General features: G+C 37.5%; 1 protein-coding gene and 1 long non-coding RNA gene across 11 annotated transcripts in view; both read right to left on the bottom strand.

Annotated features, from left to right (window-relative positions):
* The window catches only part of LOC125690926 (uncharacterized), a 44,119-nt gene extending 33,976 nt beyond the window's left edge, over positions 1-10,143 (bottom strand). Inside the window, exon 1 of the long non-coding RNA XR_007375835.1 lies at positions 9,743-10,143. This is a non-coding gene — a long non-coding RNA (uncharacterized LOC125690926). The remainder of the gene's footprint in view (positions 1-9,742) is intronic.
* A 925-nt stretch (positions 10,144-11,068) lies between these two features.
* The window catches only part of ZFAT (zinc finger and AT-hook domain containing), a 122,342-nt gene continuing 114,543 nt past the window's right edge, over positions 11,069-18,867 (bottom strand). For all 10 annotated transcript variants that reach the window (XM_048939698.1, XM_048939697.1, XM_048939699.1 and 7 more), the window contains one exon: positions 11,069-12,785. In XM_048939698.1, coding sequence (XP_048795655.1) covers positions 12,546-12,785 — 240 coding nt within the window. In that variant the 3' untranslated portion in view covers positions 11,069-12,545. The remainder of the gene's footprint in view (positions 12,786-18,867) is intronic.

The raw sequence follows: 18,867 nt of genomic DNA, 5'->3' as shown, positions 1-18,867 counted from the left end.
ACTCCTAGCAAGAGTCGATTAACATGTGATCTTTGACATTTTGAATCATGAGCAGTTGCCAGATGCTTTTCTCCCCTACAAAGAATGAAACCTACAGCTTAAGCATTGAGAATTTGATTTTGTGACATTTTTCCATATCAATCTAGACTGCTCTGCTTTCCAGTGTCATAGTGAGAAAGTGCTCTGAGTTTGTCCAACATTTTTCACAGACTCATTAAGGTTGGACAAGACCACTAAGATCATCTAGTCCAACCGTCAACTGCTGACTCTTTGGATGTACCTTGAATGAAAGGTTTGAGAAGGCTACAGAATAACTTCAGTTATTCTGATCCACTTGCTAGAAACAGTCTGAAAGTTTTTTAGTTTATCTGAAATCCTTGCAAATGTTTATATATATATTTGATGTCCTTGCTGTTTTCTCTTACCGCTTCTGAAAACCAAGCAATACAACAGCACTCATCAGAGCGTGATTATTGTTTTTCTGTACAAATGATGGTTGTGGAAGAAAGGTTCAAGTAAGATCTCAACTGGAAATGACTTCTGCCAAAGAAGTGCCAACAAAGCAGAAATCCTGCTGGGGGTTTGTTATAAACCACCTAACCAGGATGAAGAGATGGATAAGGGGTTCTTTGAGCAGCTGGCAGAAGTCAGGCAATCACTGGCCCTTGTTCTCATGGGGGACTTCAAGTTCCCTGATATATGCTGGGAATACAACACGGTACAGAAGAAGCAGTCTAGGTGGTTTCTAGAGTGTATGGAAGGTAGCTTCCTGACACAGCTGGTGAGAGAGCTCATCAGGGAAGGTAATTAAATTAATCATCCAGAGAAGGGCAAAGAGCCTGGTGAGGAGGCTGGAGCACAACCTCTTGAGGAGCAGCTGAGGGAACTGGGATCGTTCAGTGCGGAGAAGAGGAGGCTCAGGGGAGACCTTATTGCTCTTTATAGCTACCTGAAAGGAGACTGGGGAGAGGTGGAAGTCGGCCTCTTCTCCCACATAACAAGTGATAGGACTAGAGGGCATGGCTTCAAGTTGTACCGTGGGAGATTCTGGTTGGATAGTAGGAAAAATTTCTCTGAAAGAGTGGAGAGGTGCTGGAACGGGCAGCACAGTGAGGTGGTGAAGTCACCCTGGAGGTGGTCAGGAAACATTTGGATGCTGTACTAAGGGACATGGTTTAGTGGGAAATATTGGAGGTAGGTGGATGGTTGGACTGGATGTTCTTGGAGGTCTTTTCCAACTCTGGTGATTCTATGATTTCAAAGTTCTATGGACTATATCATCTTCAAGTAGAATGGAATTCACACCTTTTAATGTGTGCTGCATTGCAAGTGCAAAGTGGTTCTATCCACTGGTATATGCTGACCCCCTTCACATGAAATGGCTCACACCTTAGGTTCACTAGTCAGTCAATTATGTCAACCTGATAAAGCAAACAAATTCAGCCAAAGCACAAGTAAAGCAGCACAGAAGGTACTGTTGCAAAGGTAGAAGAGTAATGCATGGAGCAGAAGCAGAGAAGTTGCTGTACATCCTGAGAGTAGCATGCTGGCCACAGCAAGGAAATGCTAACTGAAATAATTAATTTTCCAGATGCCATTTTAACGCCAAACAACTTAATTTGGGCCTTAAAAATGAAGCGCCAGTTTTGCATGACAAATCTAAAAAGCATTTAGGGAAACACTGTGCAAGTGATTTACAAATACATGCAGCAAGGTTGGTATCAGTGTTACTTGGCTTGGCTTGCATTTGTGCTCTGCAGCTACAAAAAGCCACAAAGAGCATTGGACATGTTTAAATGTCAAGATAATTATTCCCAAACATTCATATTCCAGTAGCACTCATAAGCCCATCACATAGTAGGGTCTAACTGCTTTATTCCATTCGTTAACACTGGATTCTAACATTGAGGCCATAGAGCTTCTCCTTCTGCCTCAAAGGAGGATCAACAGGACTCAAGTAAAGTTACCTAGCTTACATTTAAAATCCTGCACTGATGAAAGCCTTTCCCTACAAAAATCGCTTCTGCAAAGATTTATCTCAGTTCCATCTCTTTCTTCCTAACATTTAAGCTCATTTCTTCTTGTTCCTTTCACTGGAGTAGGCTGCCCAGTGAGGCTGGGGAGTCTCCTTCTCTGGAGATATTCAAGACTCACCTGGACACCTGCTTATGCAGCCTGCTGTAGGGAACCTGCTTAACTGCATATTTCAAAACCTCTGAGGCATGCCAAATGCTCCCCATCTCTGAATACACCTAGGGAAAAACACTGCATTATGGGTTGTACATGCTCCTGGTGAAAGTCAATTGCCTTTGCAATGGATTGATTTGTAGCATCTCACTCCCTGCCTACAACACCATGCAAATAGAAATCATCGTGAGGGCAGCCAGCCCAAATTACACTGCAGCACGCAGGGATCTTTGTGGGCTGTCACCTTTGCTGAAAGGTCTTGCAATCCTCCGTTCTCTGCAATAAGTTTAGATCTCCAGATGGTCAGAAACTGGCAGCGCACGTCCTGAGACTCTGCTCTCCATCTATTTTTAGAGCAGCTTCATCTCATGTTCCAGATATTGCAGGAGTCCTCCAGGCATCCTGTGTCAGCAGTGCAGCTCCTACCTTAATGCACAGAGCAGTTGAACACTCAATTAGTGGCAATGAGCTCCCAAGCTCGTTGGCACTGGAGAATTGGTTCTGTTGTTCATGTACTGATGCTTTAGAATCTCTAGACACGCATAGCTAATTTTGTTTTTAACCACTCTAGCTGTTCCTCTCAATCTCCAAAAGCTCCTGAGAAGCACTATAACCCCACTGGTTCCCATTTCCATGATACATGTTCCCAACACACACAATTACTGCATGCATAATTGCCAGTTCACATAGGCTCAATTATTAGTTTCTAAAGCAGGTATTTAACTAGTCCTTCTAAATCACTTGGAGGGTGATTTAAACATGATTTCACATACCCTTGTGGTGTCAGCCTCAGTGAAACAGTTTGAGTGTGCAGTAAATCCAAGTCTTAGTGCTATCTCTTTTGTAAGCAGGACCTTCCATCTCAGAACAAGTAAAGTCCTTTAATACACAGAAACCTTTTAAATTTCTGAATATCTGGATAAAGCAAACTTTCTTAAACAAAGGTTGAAAAACAGACCGGCACACTCAGCATAACAAAAGAGCATCAAGAGATCTGAAAGCACAGCAAAAGTGGCGAGCGCGTTCTGCTGAATATAGAGCACAAGGGACTAAGCATGAACATCCAATTCAGATGGATCTTGGCTCAACTGGGAAATATGCAATTAAATGACAATCTGGCTTTACGCCAAGCTGTGATGTAGGACATTCTGACATCTAATGCAGAAGCCTTATTGATGCCTCACAGCACTCAATGCCTTTAAGTCTTTGTGGAACAACTGAAGCATAAAGTACAGACACTAACAGCTAGTGAACTGGGCTGTGAAAAGACATAATAAAGTAAAAAACAAAAGTTTGTTTGTAGCTTAAGACAAAACACTTTCATTGTTTCAAGGAACGGGCAGGGGAACAGTAGTCCTGGTGGCTTACCCACAGAATCATAGAATAGTTTGAGTTGGGAGGACCCTTAAAGGTCACCTAGTGCAACTCCCCTGCACAGGGGCACCTACAGTTAGAGCAGGTTGCTCAGAGCCCCATCCAGCCTGATCTTGAGCTTCTTCAGGGACAGGGTGTCCATCACCTCTCTGGGTAACCTGTTCCAATGCACAACCACCCTAATCATGAAAACCATTTCCTGATACCCAATCTAAATCTCCTGTTTTAGTTTGAAACCATTTTCCCTTGTCCTGTCACAACAGACAGTGCTAATGAGTCTGTTCCCTTCTTTCTTATAACCCCCACAGGACTGTGTAAATACAGAATTTTGCTGCTATACACATTACTATTGTTAAATAGATAAAAACATATTTCCTTCTTGTAACTCTACAATTCTGGGCTTTTCAAGAGTACTGTATCCTTTACACATCCCTTTGAAAGCTCTGTTCATGCTTACCTTGGTGCTGCACCCCAACCTTGGTATCTATTCAGACTTACCACTACAGCAGGCCTGACAAAATGCACTCATTATACGCATCCACAGTGGTTCAAAGCCAGTCCCACATAGCTTCCTATCCTGAGAACACCACCCAGAAAAACAGCATAACAAGTGAAAGCACGAAGCATCATTCAGCCAGCTTCTGTCCTTCCACGCTTCCACTGCTCCTGCCATGGAAATGCTGGTTTCCAGAAGTTAGGAATCTCCAGGCTCACACTTGTTCAGAGCTATAGACCCAAACAACCATGCGTGCACTGTCTCCACTTGAAGACATGGTGCATGGTTGTATCAGGTAAGATCCATTCCTGCTATGAGAAAAGCTTTCTTTAAGAAGAGGTTCCACAGATGCTTGTCCCCATCTACCCTCAGGCATTTCTGCACTTTGCCTGTTTCTTGTATATCAAGATAACCTAAAGATACTTGGCTCCTCTGGGCTGTGCCACAGATTTACAGCTACAGTTACTTTAACTCTCCATTTAAAAGATATGGAAAAGTACTATTTTAAGAACTGTACCAATTCTGCCAGAGTAATATCTCTGGAACAAGTATTTTCAGTCTGATTTTACAGCACTACCTCAGGATCCACTGGTGACTACATTGTGCTCTGCTACAAATAGTATAATAAATAGCCCTAGATTAAACTCCAGAATACATGACATAGTAATATATTTACTTTGTATCTACTCTTGATGCATCTTGTGTTGCAATTTGATTCCTGTCATAAGTTTTTAAGGTGATGTTAAAAAAAAATATTGCAAATAGTGCACCTTGCTTACTAGGCAGTATCAGGAATAGATTTCACCTTGTCTCCATGTTTAAGTAAAGTTAATTAAATATTTTCTCAGACATCTTGCATCTTTACATGGAAGTCTTACAGTATTTGCCTGATTTTTTTGTTTTCCTTACTTCACTTGAGGATCTGTAATTGAATGCATTGCAGGGAAAGATGGGCATTCTGCTACAGCCCCAGGAAAAGTAAAATGAATTCCTAGACTAAGCACCAAAAACATAACACAAACACAGTCCTTCTGTTATTTACTCTCTGCTAAAGTACATACATATATAAATTTTTAGTTAGCTACTGACCTGGGAGGGAGGAGTTAGTTATTATTATTTTTCCTTCTGATTTGGGCAAATTGAAGTAGTGAGACTAGCTATAAACACCATTTAGAGCTTTGCTCATTTGCTGTTGTGATTTTTTATTTTTTTTTTAATCACACCCTAAGAGAGAGAGAGGGAGACAGTGGGTCACATTTCCAATGTAGGTGATGTTATGGCAGCAGAAGGCCTATTGCCAGGGAAACTATTCTGTTCAGGAACACGGAACTCATTCATAATAGAAAAATACACAAGCAATGCAGATCTCTAAAACATCTTACCAAGATATTCCCAGCGTTAGCTATAGCAACGTACAGAGTATTATCTTATCCCCATTGCATCTTTTTCCACAAGCAATCACCACGGTTGATACCAGCAAAGTCTCAAAATGGGTGACCAGACTCAGTCACCCCTTGGGTCTGGCCCAGCAGCTCTGTGAACGGAGCGATCTGACAAAACCTTTAAGTATCATCCCAGGAACCACACAGTATTATAGGGGTTGAACGAGACCTCTGCAGTTCATCTCATCCAATCCCCCCTTCTTAACCAAGTTCCCTACTTGGCACCAACTTCCAAGTTTTGCCCATGCTCCCCTGTTCTGTCGCTGGGCACCACTGAAAAGAGCCTGGCCCCATCCACTTGACTTCTGCCCTTCAGATACTTATATGCACTGATAAGATCCCCCCTCAGCTTTCTGTTCTCCATGCTGAACAGTCCCAGGTCTCTCACAGCCTATCCTCATAAAGCAGATGCTCCAGGCCCCTAACCATCTTTCTGGCCCTTCGCTGTGCTTTCTGAAGAAGTTCCCTGTCTCTTCTGAACTGTGCAGCCCAGAACTAGACATGATACTTCAGATGTGGCCTCACCAGAGCAGAGTACAGGGGGAAGGTCACCCCTCTCACCCTGCCAGCTACGCTCTTTTTAATGCACTTCAGGACACTGAACTGTAAACAGACATGACTTCACATGCAATTCATTATTTAAAGGTTTAAAATGCAACCTGAATCTGAATAGCTAAATTCAAACTTAAAACAGAATGCCACTGTCCAGGCTACCTTTATGGCAAAGGAACGATGGCTGTTTTTGCTGTTTGGGTAAACTAACTGGGCCTTTGATCAAGGGATTAGAGGAATGTAACATGAAAAAAAACCAACCCTGCTCAATTCAAGAGTTAAAGAAAGTTGATAAATCATGTAGGCCTTTCTATATCAGAGAATTATAATTTACTAATATTGCTAAGCATCAGTCATGTCTCTTACTTCTACTAAGCCATAAATAGGCAACTGCTGATGAAAAAACACACCACAAATTAAAATCAGCAATGACTTCTTTTTCCTTGAAATTCAGGTATGTATTACAAATACTGAGCTTTTACATGAGGAAAATTGGCAAGATGTTCACAAATAAAGTTTCTTAATTTGGACTTCCATTCTTCCTCCTGTCTCAAGTTCTCACAATTGCACTAGGGTTATTTAGTTCCCACTTGGACTCCACTCACACTAATGAACAGCGCTCTGATGAGCAAAATATTCTCTCATCTACTTATTTTTCCTCTAAAATTTCATTCTGGAGTTTGAATTGGTTGATACTAACATAAAATACCTTTGTACCAGATTTGAGATAAAAATAATAAATTAATAATGTATAGAGCCTGCTACCTTACACTTGCATCGTTACCAAAACTGTAAATCATATATTCAAAGAAAAAGTGCATCACAGAAGTTGTATCACAACAGCAAGTTTCACACTTATTTGCTAATGTATTTTTCAACTACTCTATAGATGATCTGAACTTAGGCTTCATGTCAGTGTTTGAAATATCATTGTTTCAGTAAGAACTGACAAGTGATTTCATTCCCAATGACATGGAGAATCTTGACTTGGGCCTTTCCTATTATATCATGATCTCTTTAACTTATTCAATTACCATTAGTTGACAGAAATACTCAATTATTTCCATTTGAGGATGGATTTGAATAAGCTATATAGCACCAAAGAAAACACCTGCACATGCTGTTTTCAGTACCCCAAGTCCCTCCACCTTTCAGGTTCTAGAAACTATTTTCACTCCTAATACTAGCAGCAAAATAAATGCTCTCAAGACTAATGAAAAAGGGAAACCATTTCCAAAACAAATTGTAAAAATACTGACTAGCTCTATAATCTACCACAATATTTTGTCCTTTAATTCCTTGCTCTCCCATAAGGAATGTAATGGATGAGGTAGATTGTATAGTGTCATATATCTCGCATATGCCTGTAAAATACACTTACACAGTATTTCATTTGGATGCAAGAGATAAAATGATTCCTTATTTTCCTGAAGATAATATTCCTTGAATTGAAGAAATTGTAACAAAGCTTCTTCTACAAATTTCTCCTGTTTGATTTCATTCCAAAGCACTAAAGATCTTCTCAACCTTTTTAATTTACCGAGGCTGATGAAGTTACTTGCAGCTTTTCAGAAAAAATTCACAGCATTTGATAAATCAGGTTGACCTCTTGCAATGTTTTTATTATAATTTCCCTCCTTCATCCAGATTTAGCAAAGATGACTCTAACAATATTTTTACAGAACAGGTCATTCACAGCATTGTCAGAGCTGTTTATTTTCTGTTTTCATATTTTACTGGCAAGCACTACTCATTTCAAGTCCTGCACTGGATTGAAATGAAGAATAAGTGATTTAAGAATTAAAAAATAGAAGTTGCAATCTTGGTCTTATTTAAGATTCCATCAACACCCACCTCATCAATTACTACTCTCAATAGCATCCTAGTGAGGTGCAGCTCTGAGTATATAACATACGGGTCTTACATCATTTTGTTCTCCTTTGTTGTTATTAAAGCCCAGAAATCTTGAGGTAGAAGAGCAACCTTTGAGGTCAGCTGCCTTACTCACAGGTGCTCCACGAGAAAGACATTCTGCTTCATGCAGGACTGAAAGAAATTATGTTTGCATATGAACAAAGCAATTTATCCATTACTGTTTAGCAATAGAGGAACGCGTGTTGCCTCATGCCTCATCCATGTCAACTGTGGAGAACACAACAAACTTGAACAGAGGATTTTGTTGGGTACAACAATGGCTCTGTAACTTCAACTGTCCTTTGAAAAGTGTGGTACAGCTTGTAATCACTAAAGCCCAGCACAGGTAAATTGAGAACAGGGATGCATGAAAGATCACACATCTAATTACCTGCATGTTACAAATTAAATCAGAGATGAATATGATGCTACATATTAATGGCATAAGTTTGATGCTCTCAGGATGTGCCAAAGTATAATTACGACTAAGTGCACGTGAAAGTCTTAAGAGATGAAAAGTTCTCATTACAAGGAGGAAAAAAAGGACAAATAGAGTAGCACTATTGATGGAAATGATGTCTGCTAACGATGTGAAAGCTGGAAATGTAAATTGAGAAGCTGTTAAGTACAGTACAACTCAGTAACCTCGTTGTGATCAGATTATAAAAGGGAAAGGAACATCTGCAGTTTGTCAAGTTATGAGCAAAGACTGTAGTATTAGCATTACCTAAAGAAAGCACATTTTTAGCAGTGATAAGGTCTGCAAATGAACTCACATCCTTCCCCATTTAACATTTCAGATGCAGCTCAGACATATCTCCAAAAAGCAGGAACTGCAATGTGGCATCCACAAAATAAACATAAAATAAAAACAATCACTGTGATTTTGTGTACAGCATCTGTTCTACTCTGCTTCACTGTGTGCACTCTGATAGCAATCATTATTTTCAGATGAAAAGAACTGCAAAACAAAAGTCAACATTCTTTTCAATTCATTACTAGTTGCATTGTCCTCAGTCGAACCCCACTGTTCTTACAGAAATAAGACTCGACATTTAAGTAGGGCTTTACAGCTTTTGAAGCACAAGGCTTTGATAAACCGCCTCCCCTTTCATGAATGATGTAAATTTGAAAGACGTTCTCCTGAATTGGTCAATCTTGAGTTTTCAATATGCTTCTATTCTAAGAAATTGATTTTCAGAAGAGCTGAGTACTTAAATTTACTCACTGGGTCAGTTTTCATATCTTCATTAAACTCACTGAAGCTTCAACAAGTGGTGCAGCAAATTATAAACCTCTTCTGTAGGCAAGCAGGAGGAGCTCAATCCAAAAATGAAATCCTGATTCTGCAGTTAAGTACAGAACCAAAAAGGTCCTTTCCATACCAAATTCTCTGTTCACTAAGAGTTCAAAACATTTCTTTGAACCACTGAATATCTGCAATATAATTTCTCTTTCTTTTCCTTCTGTGCTAATGGTATTTGCTTATTCTTGACACGCAAGTCAGTGGGGCTTTTTTTGGTTTGTTTGTTTTCTATTTGTTGAGCACACATCCAATCTGTGATAGGACATACAGAAATGTAAAAGGATGTTTAATTGCCTTTCAGAAAGATTAAACTCCACGCTGAAGCGTCAAGATTCTGTATGTGAATTCAGAACTTTGTAACTTCAGAACATTATTCCAAAGTAATTTAAGACAATCTACACTGTAAAGAATCTCTGCTGCTTAGGTGATAAACAGAAGCAGACCTTCCCAAGCAAAAGAGCAGATTCTTACCTTCTTGGTAGTTTCAAATCCAAAAAACAGAAGTCAAATGAACAGCTGGGGCCTCTCAGAACAAGTGACTGGTATAAACAAAGTTCTGTTTTCCTTCTTCCAGTACCTTGCTTCTGAAAAACAGACAAATCTTCTGACATCCACTTTGTGAAGTGCAATGACCTACATTAAAGAGGAAGCACTTATCTCCTCAGGAATATTACAGTTGTTGCATATTCTAAAAATATGAAAATGTAATAAATACAGAGACAATAACTCAAGATACAGCACTCAACACAGCTCAAAATACTTCCTGTCTTAGAATCATACGAAGATCTAGGTTGGAAAAGACCTTCAAGATCATCTATGTCCAACCACCACCTAACACTGCTCAGTCCACCACTAAATCCTGTCCCTTAGTGCCACATCTACACATCCCTGAAATACCTACAGTGATGGTGACTCCATCACTTCTCTGGGCAGCCTGTTCCAATGCTGGTTTCCAACCACTGCACTTCTGAGCAGATTTGGGGAAAATAATAATAATAACAACATCTAAGAAAGCACTTGAAAGTTATTCCTTAAATAAAAAGGTTATAGAAAATGAACACATTTTTATGCTTTGTAATTGGAAATCATACTGCCTGTATTCACATCTGAATTTATCTGTAATAGAACTCAAAATTTAGTGCAATATTCTGGAGGAAGAAATTTCAGTACATCAGGAAGTATGGTTTTCTAGTGCTGTTTACAAAAGGCAAACGAAGCCTTACATTTCAGTGGGTATCTATGGCCATAACATACTAGAATAAAAATGAGAAAGATAAGAAAAATGAACCCATTTCTTTAAATTCTGACATACTTCACATAAGGAGAATTACTGAATCTACCTGGAAATAATTTACTTCAGAATTTTTGAATGGTATGAACTAAAGTACTTTTACATTCTCCCTCCCCCCAGTTGGTAATACATTGCTGAATTTATTCAGAAAGGTTTTACATCAAAAACATAGTTGTTACTGCCTATGATCAAGATGCTCTTCCAAATGTGAATTAATTACAAATTGGCTAATTTCAATAAATTCTAAGAAAACCTTTCAAGACTGTTTTATTCTCTTTCAGATAATAGACTTATTTTTGCAATTCAAAACTGCATTTAAACTTACAAAAACAAGTTTCTTCTGCAGATTAATCAAGTTGGCATATGTGGTGCATCATCCTCTATGTTACAGTTGTTACTGAACACTTTTCATCTAATCAAATTTGCTGAAGTCAACACTGACATGTAACCAGTGCCAGACAGTTACGGCAATTGGCAATATATATATATATGTATATATACATCTTTGTCCTACAAATCTGACATCCCTGGTACATCTTACACACTTTCAAGATTTAAGCAGAAGAAATGCAGCAACCACTGAAGTTGAATTATTTTTACCTGAGTTAATTTTGAGGTATTTGGTTAGTTGTTTTCCACTAACAAATTTAAATTCCCTATCACCACACCACCAGAGTCAAGGGAGAATCTACCACAAATTGTTTGCACTCTAATTTTGTATGATGTGTAAAAAAACAGATTTACAAGAAATAGGCAACCAACTCAATACATTACATGAATGTATTTAAAAGCTTTTCTCTACTTCTTCACTCAGAATGCCCATAGATAAGTTCAATTACATAGATAATTCCTGCAAGACTTCGTTACATTACTTTCCTGATTAGAAACTACTAACTGGACAGATAATTTGCCAGAATCATACAAAAAAAAATAAAAATTAAAAAAAAATTCTTTAATTAGCTGTGAAAAGGAAGTAAACACTTAAGTAATTAGTGCATTAAATGAAAACATGACGATTTTATTATTAATTAGTAACTTTTATAACTCAAGTTTAAAAATATTGAATCAAACAATTTGAATTCACAAAGAAAAGTCTGGAACTATGTACACTTATAATTAAGAATATCTAAATTTTTGCCAGTATTTACTTATTTTTTGTACAAGTTCTTTCACACAGCCATATTTACAAACATCTTTTTAAAACATATGAACAGACATATTTTATAGCATTTACAAATAATTTGGATTTTTTTTTTTTAAACCAGAATACATTGTGTTGACAAACATTTGGTTTCATCATGTAGTACTGAACAGTTCTTTATTCAGTGGGATGGAAAGAGTTATCATTATCCAAAAATAATTGGCACCTAGAATTATCATATATGGCTTTAAATATCTCCCTAAAAATCAACTCACAAATAGAAATTAAAATCTACCTGTGGTATATTTCTAAATCTTGAGTCTTTGAATGAGTGAGGTCTACAAATCTGCACACACATTCTAAGCATATATTCAGAAATAAGAAGTCCTACTAATTCTTCCTAAAACAAAACAAAAACAAACAAACAAAAAAAAAAAACACCAAAAAAACCCTGTTTCCATTGAAGTCAAGCACGAACTTAAGGAGGGACGGAGGGACTTTTCTAGACAATCTGCTGCTTTGATGGATGTTTTTTTTATTGTGGTATATAACAAATTTGAGAAAACAATATTTTGAAGATTTTGAAGTAATGATATGAGGTCTTAGATGAAGAAGAATAATTTTTTTTTCTCACAATAGGAACTTCTTTCAGGAAAAAGAAAGTCCAAGGTAGTTTTGTACTGAAAGTTACTGACACAGTCCAACCAGCCATATCTATAAAAAGGTTTTACCTCATAAATAAATTAAAAATCTGTCTGCTTGCTTGCTTTTGTTGTATTAGGAAAAGAATTACAAGTTTTGGCTTTGGCAAATAAGTAGCCATCCCATTTAAATACCATTCTTTAGAGCTCCTGCACAGATTGTTCCACAGTCTGTTCTTCTACAGACTGCATCGCTTCCTGAACATAAACTATGAATTCTGAAGCTTCTCCACCCTGTGTGTAGACAGTCACTGTCTCAATTCCCTCCACTTCATCTGATGAGACTACCAGGTGATGCTGTTCAGACAGCTCCACTGAGGCCTGCTGCAGAGTCTCCTGAATCATCAAAGTGTGATTGGCTGATTGCTCCTCTTCTTTTACCTAGGAAGAAATTGAAGTGTTTACAGAAGTTTCACCTTTCCAATAAATAATTGCTACTGTGATGAATAATGGAAATACAACACAAATCAGAAACTTTTGAAAGCTTTACACAAAATTTGTAGCAATTAATTTTAATAAGTGTTTAGACAGACAAAATACTGAAAGCAGTAAACCATCATTGCAGTTACACGCATGGAGAACTACAAAGTTATAGGAACCCATGTCTCTTGAAACAGTTTTAATCTCTCACCTGTAATTCACTCAAAACTGCCCTTATTTAAATAAACCAAAAAAGTAAACAGCTCCTCCACTACCAATAACATGAGAATCCATCCAAAGCCACATTAAAAGACGTATACAGTCATCACAGAATGGCTTGGGTTGATAGGGATCTTAAAAGATCATCCTGGACCCAACCCCCCTGCTATGGGCACCAACACACCACAGAACAATTCTCACTCTTTTTTTTTTTTTTTAACCAATAGATTGTTGCTCATTGAGGTAAAATAAGTAAACAAACAAACAAACAAAGTCATTCTAAACTTCAAGAACAGTCATTGTAACCAAAACATAATGGACTAATTAATTAGAAAACTGTGAAATTTAAGATTCACTGAAATGCACCCATTACACCTGTTTATGAGGCAGCAATTTTTACATTATTGAAAGAATACTGATAGTAGCAACTGAAAATTGCTTTTAATAAGCATTCTACTTTTTGACAAAAAAGGAAGATGTGCATCAGATTCTGGTATTAAATTTAAAAGAACTCCATTATTTGTAAATTATACTGAGACTACAGTACTCAGCAGAATTCAAGATCAAAATCTAGCTCTTCACTAGATTCATACAGCCCATCAATGCGTAGTGTTCCAGGCCAGTAACAACACACTGCATTCTAAGTTATGAGGAGGAAATTGATTCTAACACATACTAATTATAACATTATTTTGGGGACAGAATGGGATAGCAATTTTTACATGCACAAAATACATGCAAAGGCATCTGTTAGGTGTTTTCAGCATAACACCACTCCCCTTGTTCACTGACGAGGGCTGTTTTATTTGCTGGAATATAAATGCCAATCCACTTGTATTTGCAACATGCAGTTAATTAGATCTTCTCTTCCTTTCCTATTTGGAAAATGGGTAGTTCTTGCTAAGGCCTATTTCTTTTTCATTTAGGCTTATAAAATGCTTTATAAAATGAACTTCCAGAGATAAATGATGTTTGTCACTGCAAGAAAGTAACTGACTGAATCTCTAGGAGCAATCTCTACAAAAACACCTTTTTCACATCATCAAATGGATCTATAAATCACCAACTTATATATAAATCATAAACTATATATATCACTAACAACAGAGCATGAACAAGGAACTGTGCCTCACCTACATACTTTGGCAGAAAGCAAAACTTGATGGCATTTCTAATAGTCACGCAAAGTGAAATATGAAGAGAACACAGGATCAATCAGTTTCCTAGATCAGTTTACTAGATTTCAGTGTAACCCTTGTATCTCAGAGCAGTGTATGTTGTGCTCCTAGCAGTAATGAAGTCATAAGAGATTTTAAAAAGTAAGTATGAGATTCCACTCTTTGTGGAGTCCTCTAAATTACGTATACTTACATCTGTAACATGCATTTTTTTTTTTTTTAAATTAGAAACCATTCAAAAGTTCTCCACTTCTCCTTTGTACTACATTGATTTCTAAGCAGTAGTATTAGAACAATAGACTCCAAGGAATTCTACGGAAGTTCAGTATTGGTGCTTAGGAGGAGAGTGGGAAGAGCAGGGAGAACAGCAGTGAAGTGTTTAAGCATGTGCCAGACTCCTTAGAGACTGGCAAGAAGAAATTCTGTATGCCCATTTCTTGGTTCTCTTTTTCAGATTTTTATTTATTTATTTACTTATTACACTCCCCCAAGCAACCATTCCCATTTTCGTATATTGACTTTTCTGCAGGTTTTTTTCTTCCATGTTTTTAAGTATCTGACAGATCAGGAAGATTTCAGACGCAAACAGACCCCGCAGGACTTCATATCACTTTGAACTCTCACTCAATTCATCAAGCTTTACAAGGCTTTTTCTCAAACAATAACAAATACGTTCAAGTGTTAAATTATTCAGAGGTCCAAGTACATCTGTGGTACTGATGAAATATAAGTGGATCTTAACTGGTAAAAGATCAAACTTCTAAAGAGAATCTTACCAATGCCATTTACCTTACCTCAACAGCACAATTACAGCTACTGATGCTGACTCTGGCTTTATTGCACAGCATTCAGATTATAGGGATGAAGATATGTGATAAGGATAAAGTCCATTCCATGTTCTGCATCTTTTACCAAGCATACCTGAACCTTTTAATTGCAATTTATTTTAAACAGCTCCAGCAGTCATTAAGGTTCCATGTCTAACAAAGTTGTGTGATGTAGAATGCTTTGCTTTGACGTAAGAAAATTTGCACCCACCTCCAGAAAAACAAATGTATGGTGTCGCAAAAAATGGATATCCCTAAAGTTACCTTTTACATTTTGAGCTCCTGTTCAAAATGCAACAAACTAAACCATGAAAAGAAACATAACACTTTCCTTCTCCTGATACTCCTATATACCTTTTTCAACAAAAACAACCACTCTAGCTGCTGCTTAAACACTAAAAATTTTGTGAATTCAGACAGCACTCCCTTTTTGTAACTGTTTCATTCCCTTTCCTGAGGCTACCTGCTCCAGAGGTGGCTCCTGCTTGAAAAGTAAGGCTCCATACAACATCTACAACATCTGATCTAAGATCAGAACAGGTGGACCAAAGTCTAATCGCCAATGGAGCTGGATGGAAAGCTGCAGTTAAAAATGTCAGGAAATTAAAATCTCATATCTTGTTCTTATGTCAGCCTACAGATAGAGTCCTTAACGCTATTGATCTTCAAAAACGTACAGATCGAGGTGTCTAAAAGTTGGCTTTTTAATTATGTAGTGCACAGTAACTTCTCTGGTATTAGTGCATGATAATAATCCTCTGACGATACACCTCAGGCCAGAAAAATTACACTACTTTGCTAAGAGCTGCAAAAATGCACAACACAGTCTGAAAAAGATCTTGTATGGTCTCAATTTAGTCACTCTCAATCAGAACTATAAATAATTTTAAAAATAGTTCTGTGAGTGTACACAAATAATGAACAAAGGAAGGCAAAGCACGGTTGACATGAAAATGAAATGAAACTAGAATCTCATTCAATTTAATAACAACAATCTAATACTCGTTTTGAAATTAAAATGGCCAATAAAGAAATTTCATTTAACCTCCCCATCTACCTTTAACAATACGGATTTGTGCCCTTGTCAAGCAAGGTAAAAAAAACTAATGTCCTTATTTTTTGTGTTTCTAGCTTCCAGTATCTTTTTTGGACAGTTATCTGTAATCCTTTTAGTTTGACAAATTACCACTTTATTTTGGATATTTACATTTTAAATCAGTTCAATGTTTACATGCTTCTGCTTGGTTCCTGTTAGGTAGTTCTATAGGGAATAATCTCAAAATACTAATTTATATCCCTCAAACCGATGAAACAGTGGGACAGCTGCCATAAGAATGAATGAAGTTACTACACTCCATTCTTTTTATTGGCAACTGAAATCTTTGGAAGAGTAGCATCCATGACCTCTTTTCTGTTCAAGAGCCAGATGATAAGCATCTGACTGCATATACTGCACTAGAGGATGGCAGAAAGGATCTGAAGCCACACGCAGCTGGTATACTAAATCAATTCAGTACCTGCATAAATATTCTTCACTGACTTAAAGTGCTTCCTCACAGAAGCTGATGGATCCTCTGCCCCCATGTCTTTATAAAAAGATCAAGATTTCTAAATTATCTCAAGTTCTAAATGCAAATATCTGAGGACTATCTAAATGACAAAAAAACGGATACATCTAGAGGAACTTCTTCCTATAAAACAAATCAAGTAATTTATATTTTAAGATATATTAACTCAAGCCATTAATATGCCAAAATAAACTTCTTCCTTACCGTAAAAAAGGGGAAAAAAGGAAATACATAAACTGCCAAAGCTGCTTTCTTATGTTATAGCTCATAGAAATAACGAGTATTTACATTTTTCTTTGCAGTCAGTAGGAATTCCAGATTCACATATTTAAAACAGCCTTGCTGAGCTAGATTCAAAATCCTCTGCAGAATCTAGATTTTGGACTGAATGCTGCCTTTCAGGTTACCATGAAGAAGAAAAGTTAAACAGACATGCAGGAATTCAGAATCTTACACTAGGTTACAGATGACTCTATTTATATTGTAAGAAACCACAGTAAGCAAACATACAAGTTATGAACTGAAAATCTGAAAACAAAAAGTGAATATAAGCATTCTAGATCATAGAGAGCACCTGGCTATGTGATGCCCCAGCTTACGCTGCTGCCTGCTGGACTGCCTCTACCATTTCGTTCGGTGCCATTTGAATAATCTGAACTCTCTCTGTTCTGGTTTACACACAGACACGTTGTGTGAAAAACACACAGATGCACAGAAAAACAGTGTAATTTGATCATCTATATAGAATCTCTATAGAGAGCTAGAAAACAAAGACAATCTGGTGAACACTCATTTCAGAATAACAGGAAAATTCAACATACAAGACTCAAGATGCATAAAATTAAAAATGCAAAGTGGCAAATAAATCTTCATACTGGTGAAGTAGATTTTTAAGAAGCTTCATCCATTGGCTGGTCAAACAAATTCTGACAAAGAGACTGTGATTGGCAACATCTCTTGTCTAGCAGAATGCATTATCACCAGATTTTCCTCTGAAGAAATAAGGCAACACTCCACAATTTTAAGAGTTCTAACAGAGAGCACTGATGTTGACAAGAGATTTTATTCATATGTTATGCAGATGACAAGAACTTCACAGAACCTAAGAAAATGGGGACGTCTGCCCATAATAACACTTTTATTTGCTGGCATCCCCGAGATAAAGAATAAATTGCTCCACGTGCTAAAGGGACGTCAGTCTTGGTAATCAACACATATATAACTCTATGTATTAACAAAAGTTCAGGAAGAACAGTGTAACAAGGATCAAGTAGGTACAAATCATAGCCAGATTAAAATATGAGTGTTTGTGAAGTGTAACATGCAGTACCTGTTGACATGACAGCCATAGTAATATTATTAGATGCTTATTTTTGAAGATGTGTTATGCTATAAAATTCTGTCCTGTGATCATCTGCAAGCTGATATGTAATCCTTGCTATGCATTACTTCTGCTGTCACTTTGAAAAAACGTGGCTGTTGCCATGGTAGGATTTTACCACAGCCTGAAGAGATCACAGAATGAAATGATGAAAGGAACTGAAACAAAGTACGAAATGCATGAAAAACCAGTGTTTTCCTAAGCTTGATAAAGATATGTCTGGCTAGTGAAACAATTCATATACTTGCTCTTGAGATCAAGGAATTTAGAAGTCCAGGCTGAAAACATACTACTGTGCTTTTCAGGAACAGAGCTGAATTCCAAGCTGCAGAGGTACTAAGATCACTCTTGTCTGTTGTTTTTGAATGGGAGAAAAAGAGAAAGTGAGCCAATAGCTGCTCTTCATTGTTAGTATTAGTATAGTGAGTTGGACCAGGATCTGAACTCTATCAGGTATTCTAAGTGCAAAAAGTATTTCACATCCAAAGGTCTCATAATTTCAACATAAAACATGAAACAGTAAGCAGACAAAAGGAGATGGATAAGCACAATATAAACATGACAGTGGTACTCTCAAGACTGGACATTAGGAAAAATTCTCTGAAAGAGTTGTCAGGTGCTGGAACAGGGTCCCAGGGAGGTGGTGGAGTCACTTTCCCTGGAGGGGTTCAAGAAACGTGTTGATGTGTCCCTGAGGGGGGGTGGTTTACTGGGAAAAATTGGTGATAGGTGCACAGTTGTACTGGATGATCTTGGAGGTCTTTCCAACCTTGGTGATTCCATGATTCTACCTTCACGTAACAGGCAGCAATGTCAACACACCAACAGCCTAACCATAGATAACTGCTGGTGTTGTACTTTTGAAGACAA

This window comes from Lagopus muta, chromosome 3, assembly GCF_023343835.1.
Source record: "Lagopus muta isolate bLagMut1 chromosome 3, bLagMut1 primary, whole genome shotgun sequence".
In the NCBI taxonomy this organism is placed as follows: Eukaryota; Metazoa; Chordata; class Aves; order Galliformes; family Phasianidae; genus Lagopus; species Lagopus muta.
Note: the sequence above shows the minus strand (reverse complement) of the source record. Positions and strands in the feature narration are given on the sequence as shown.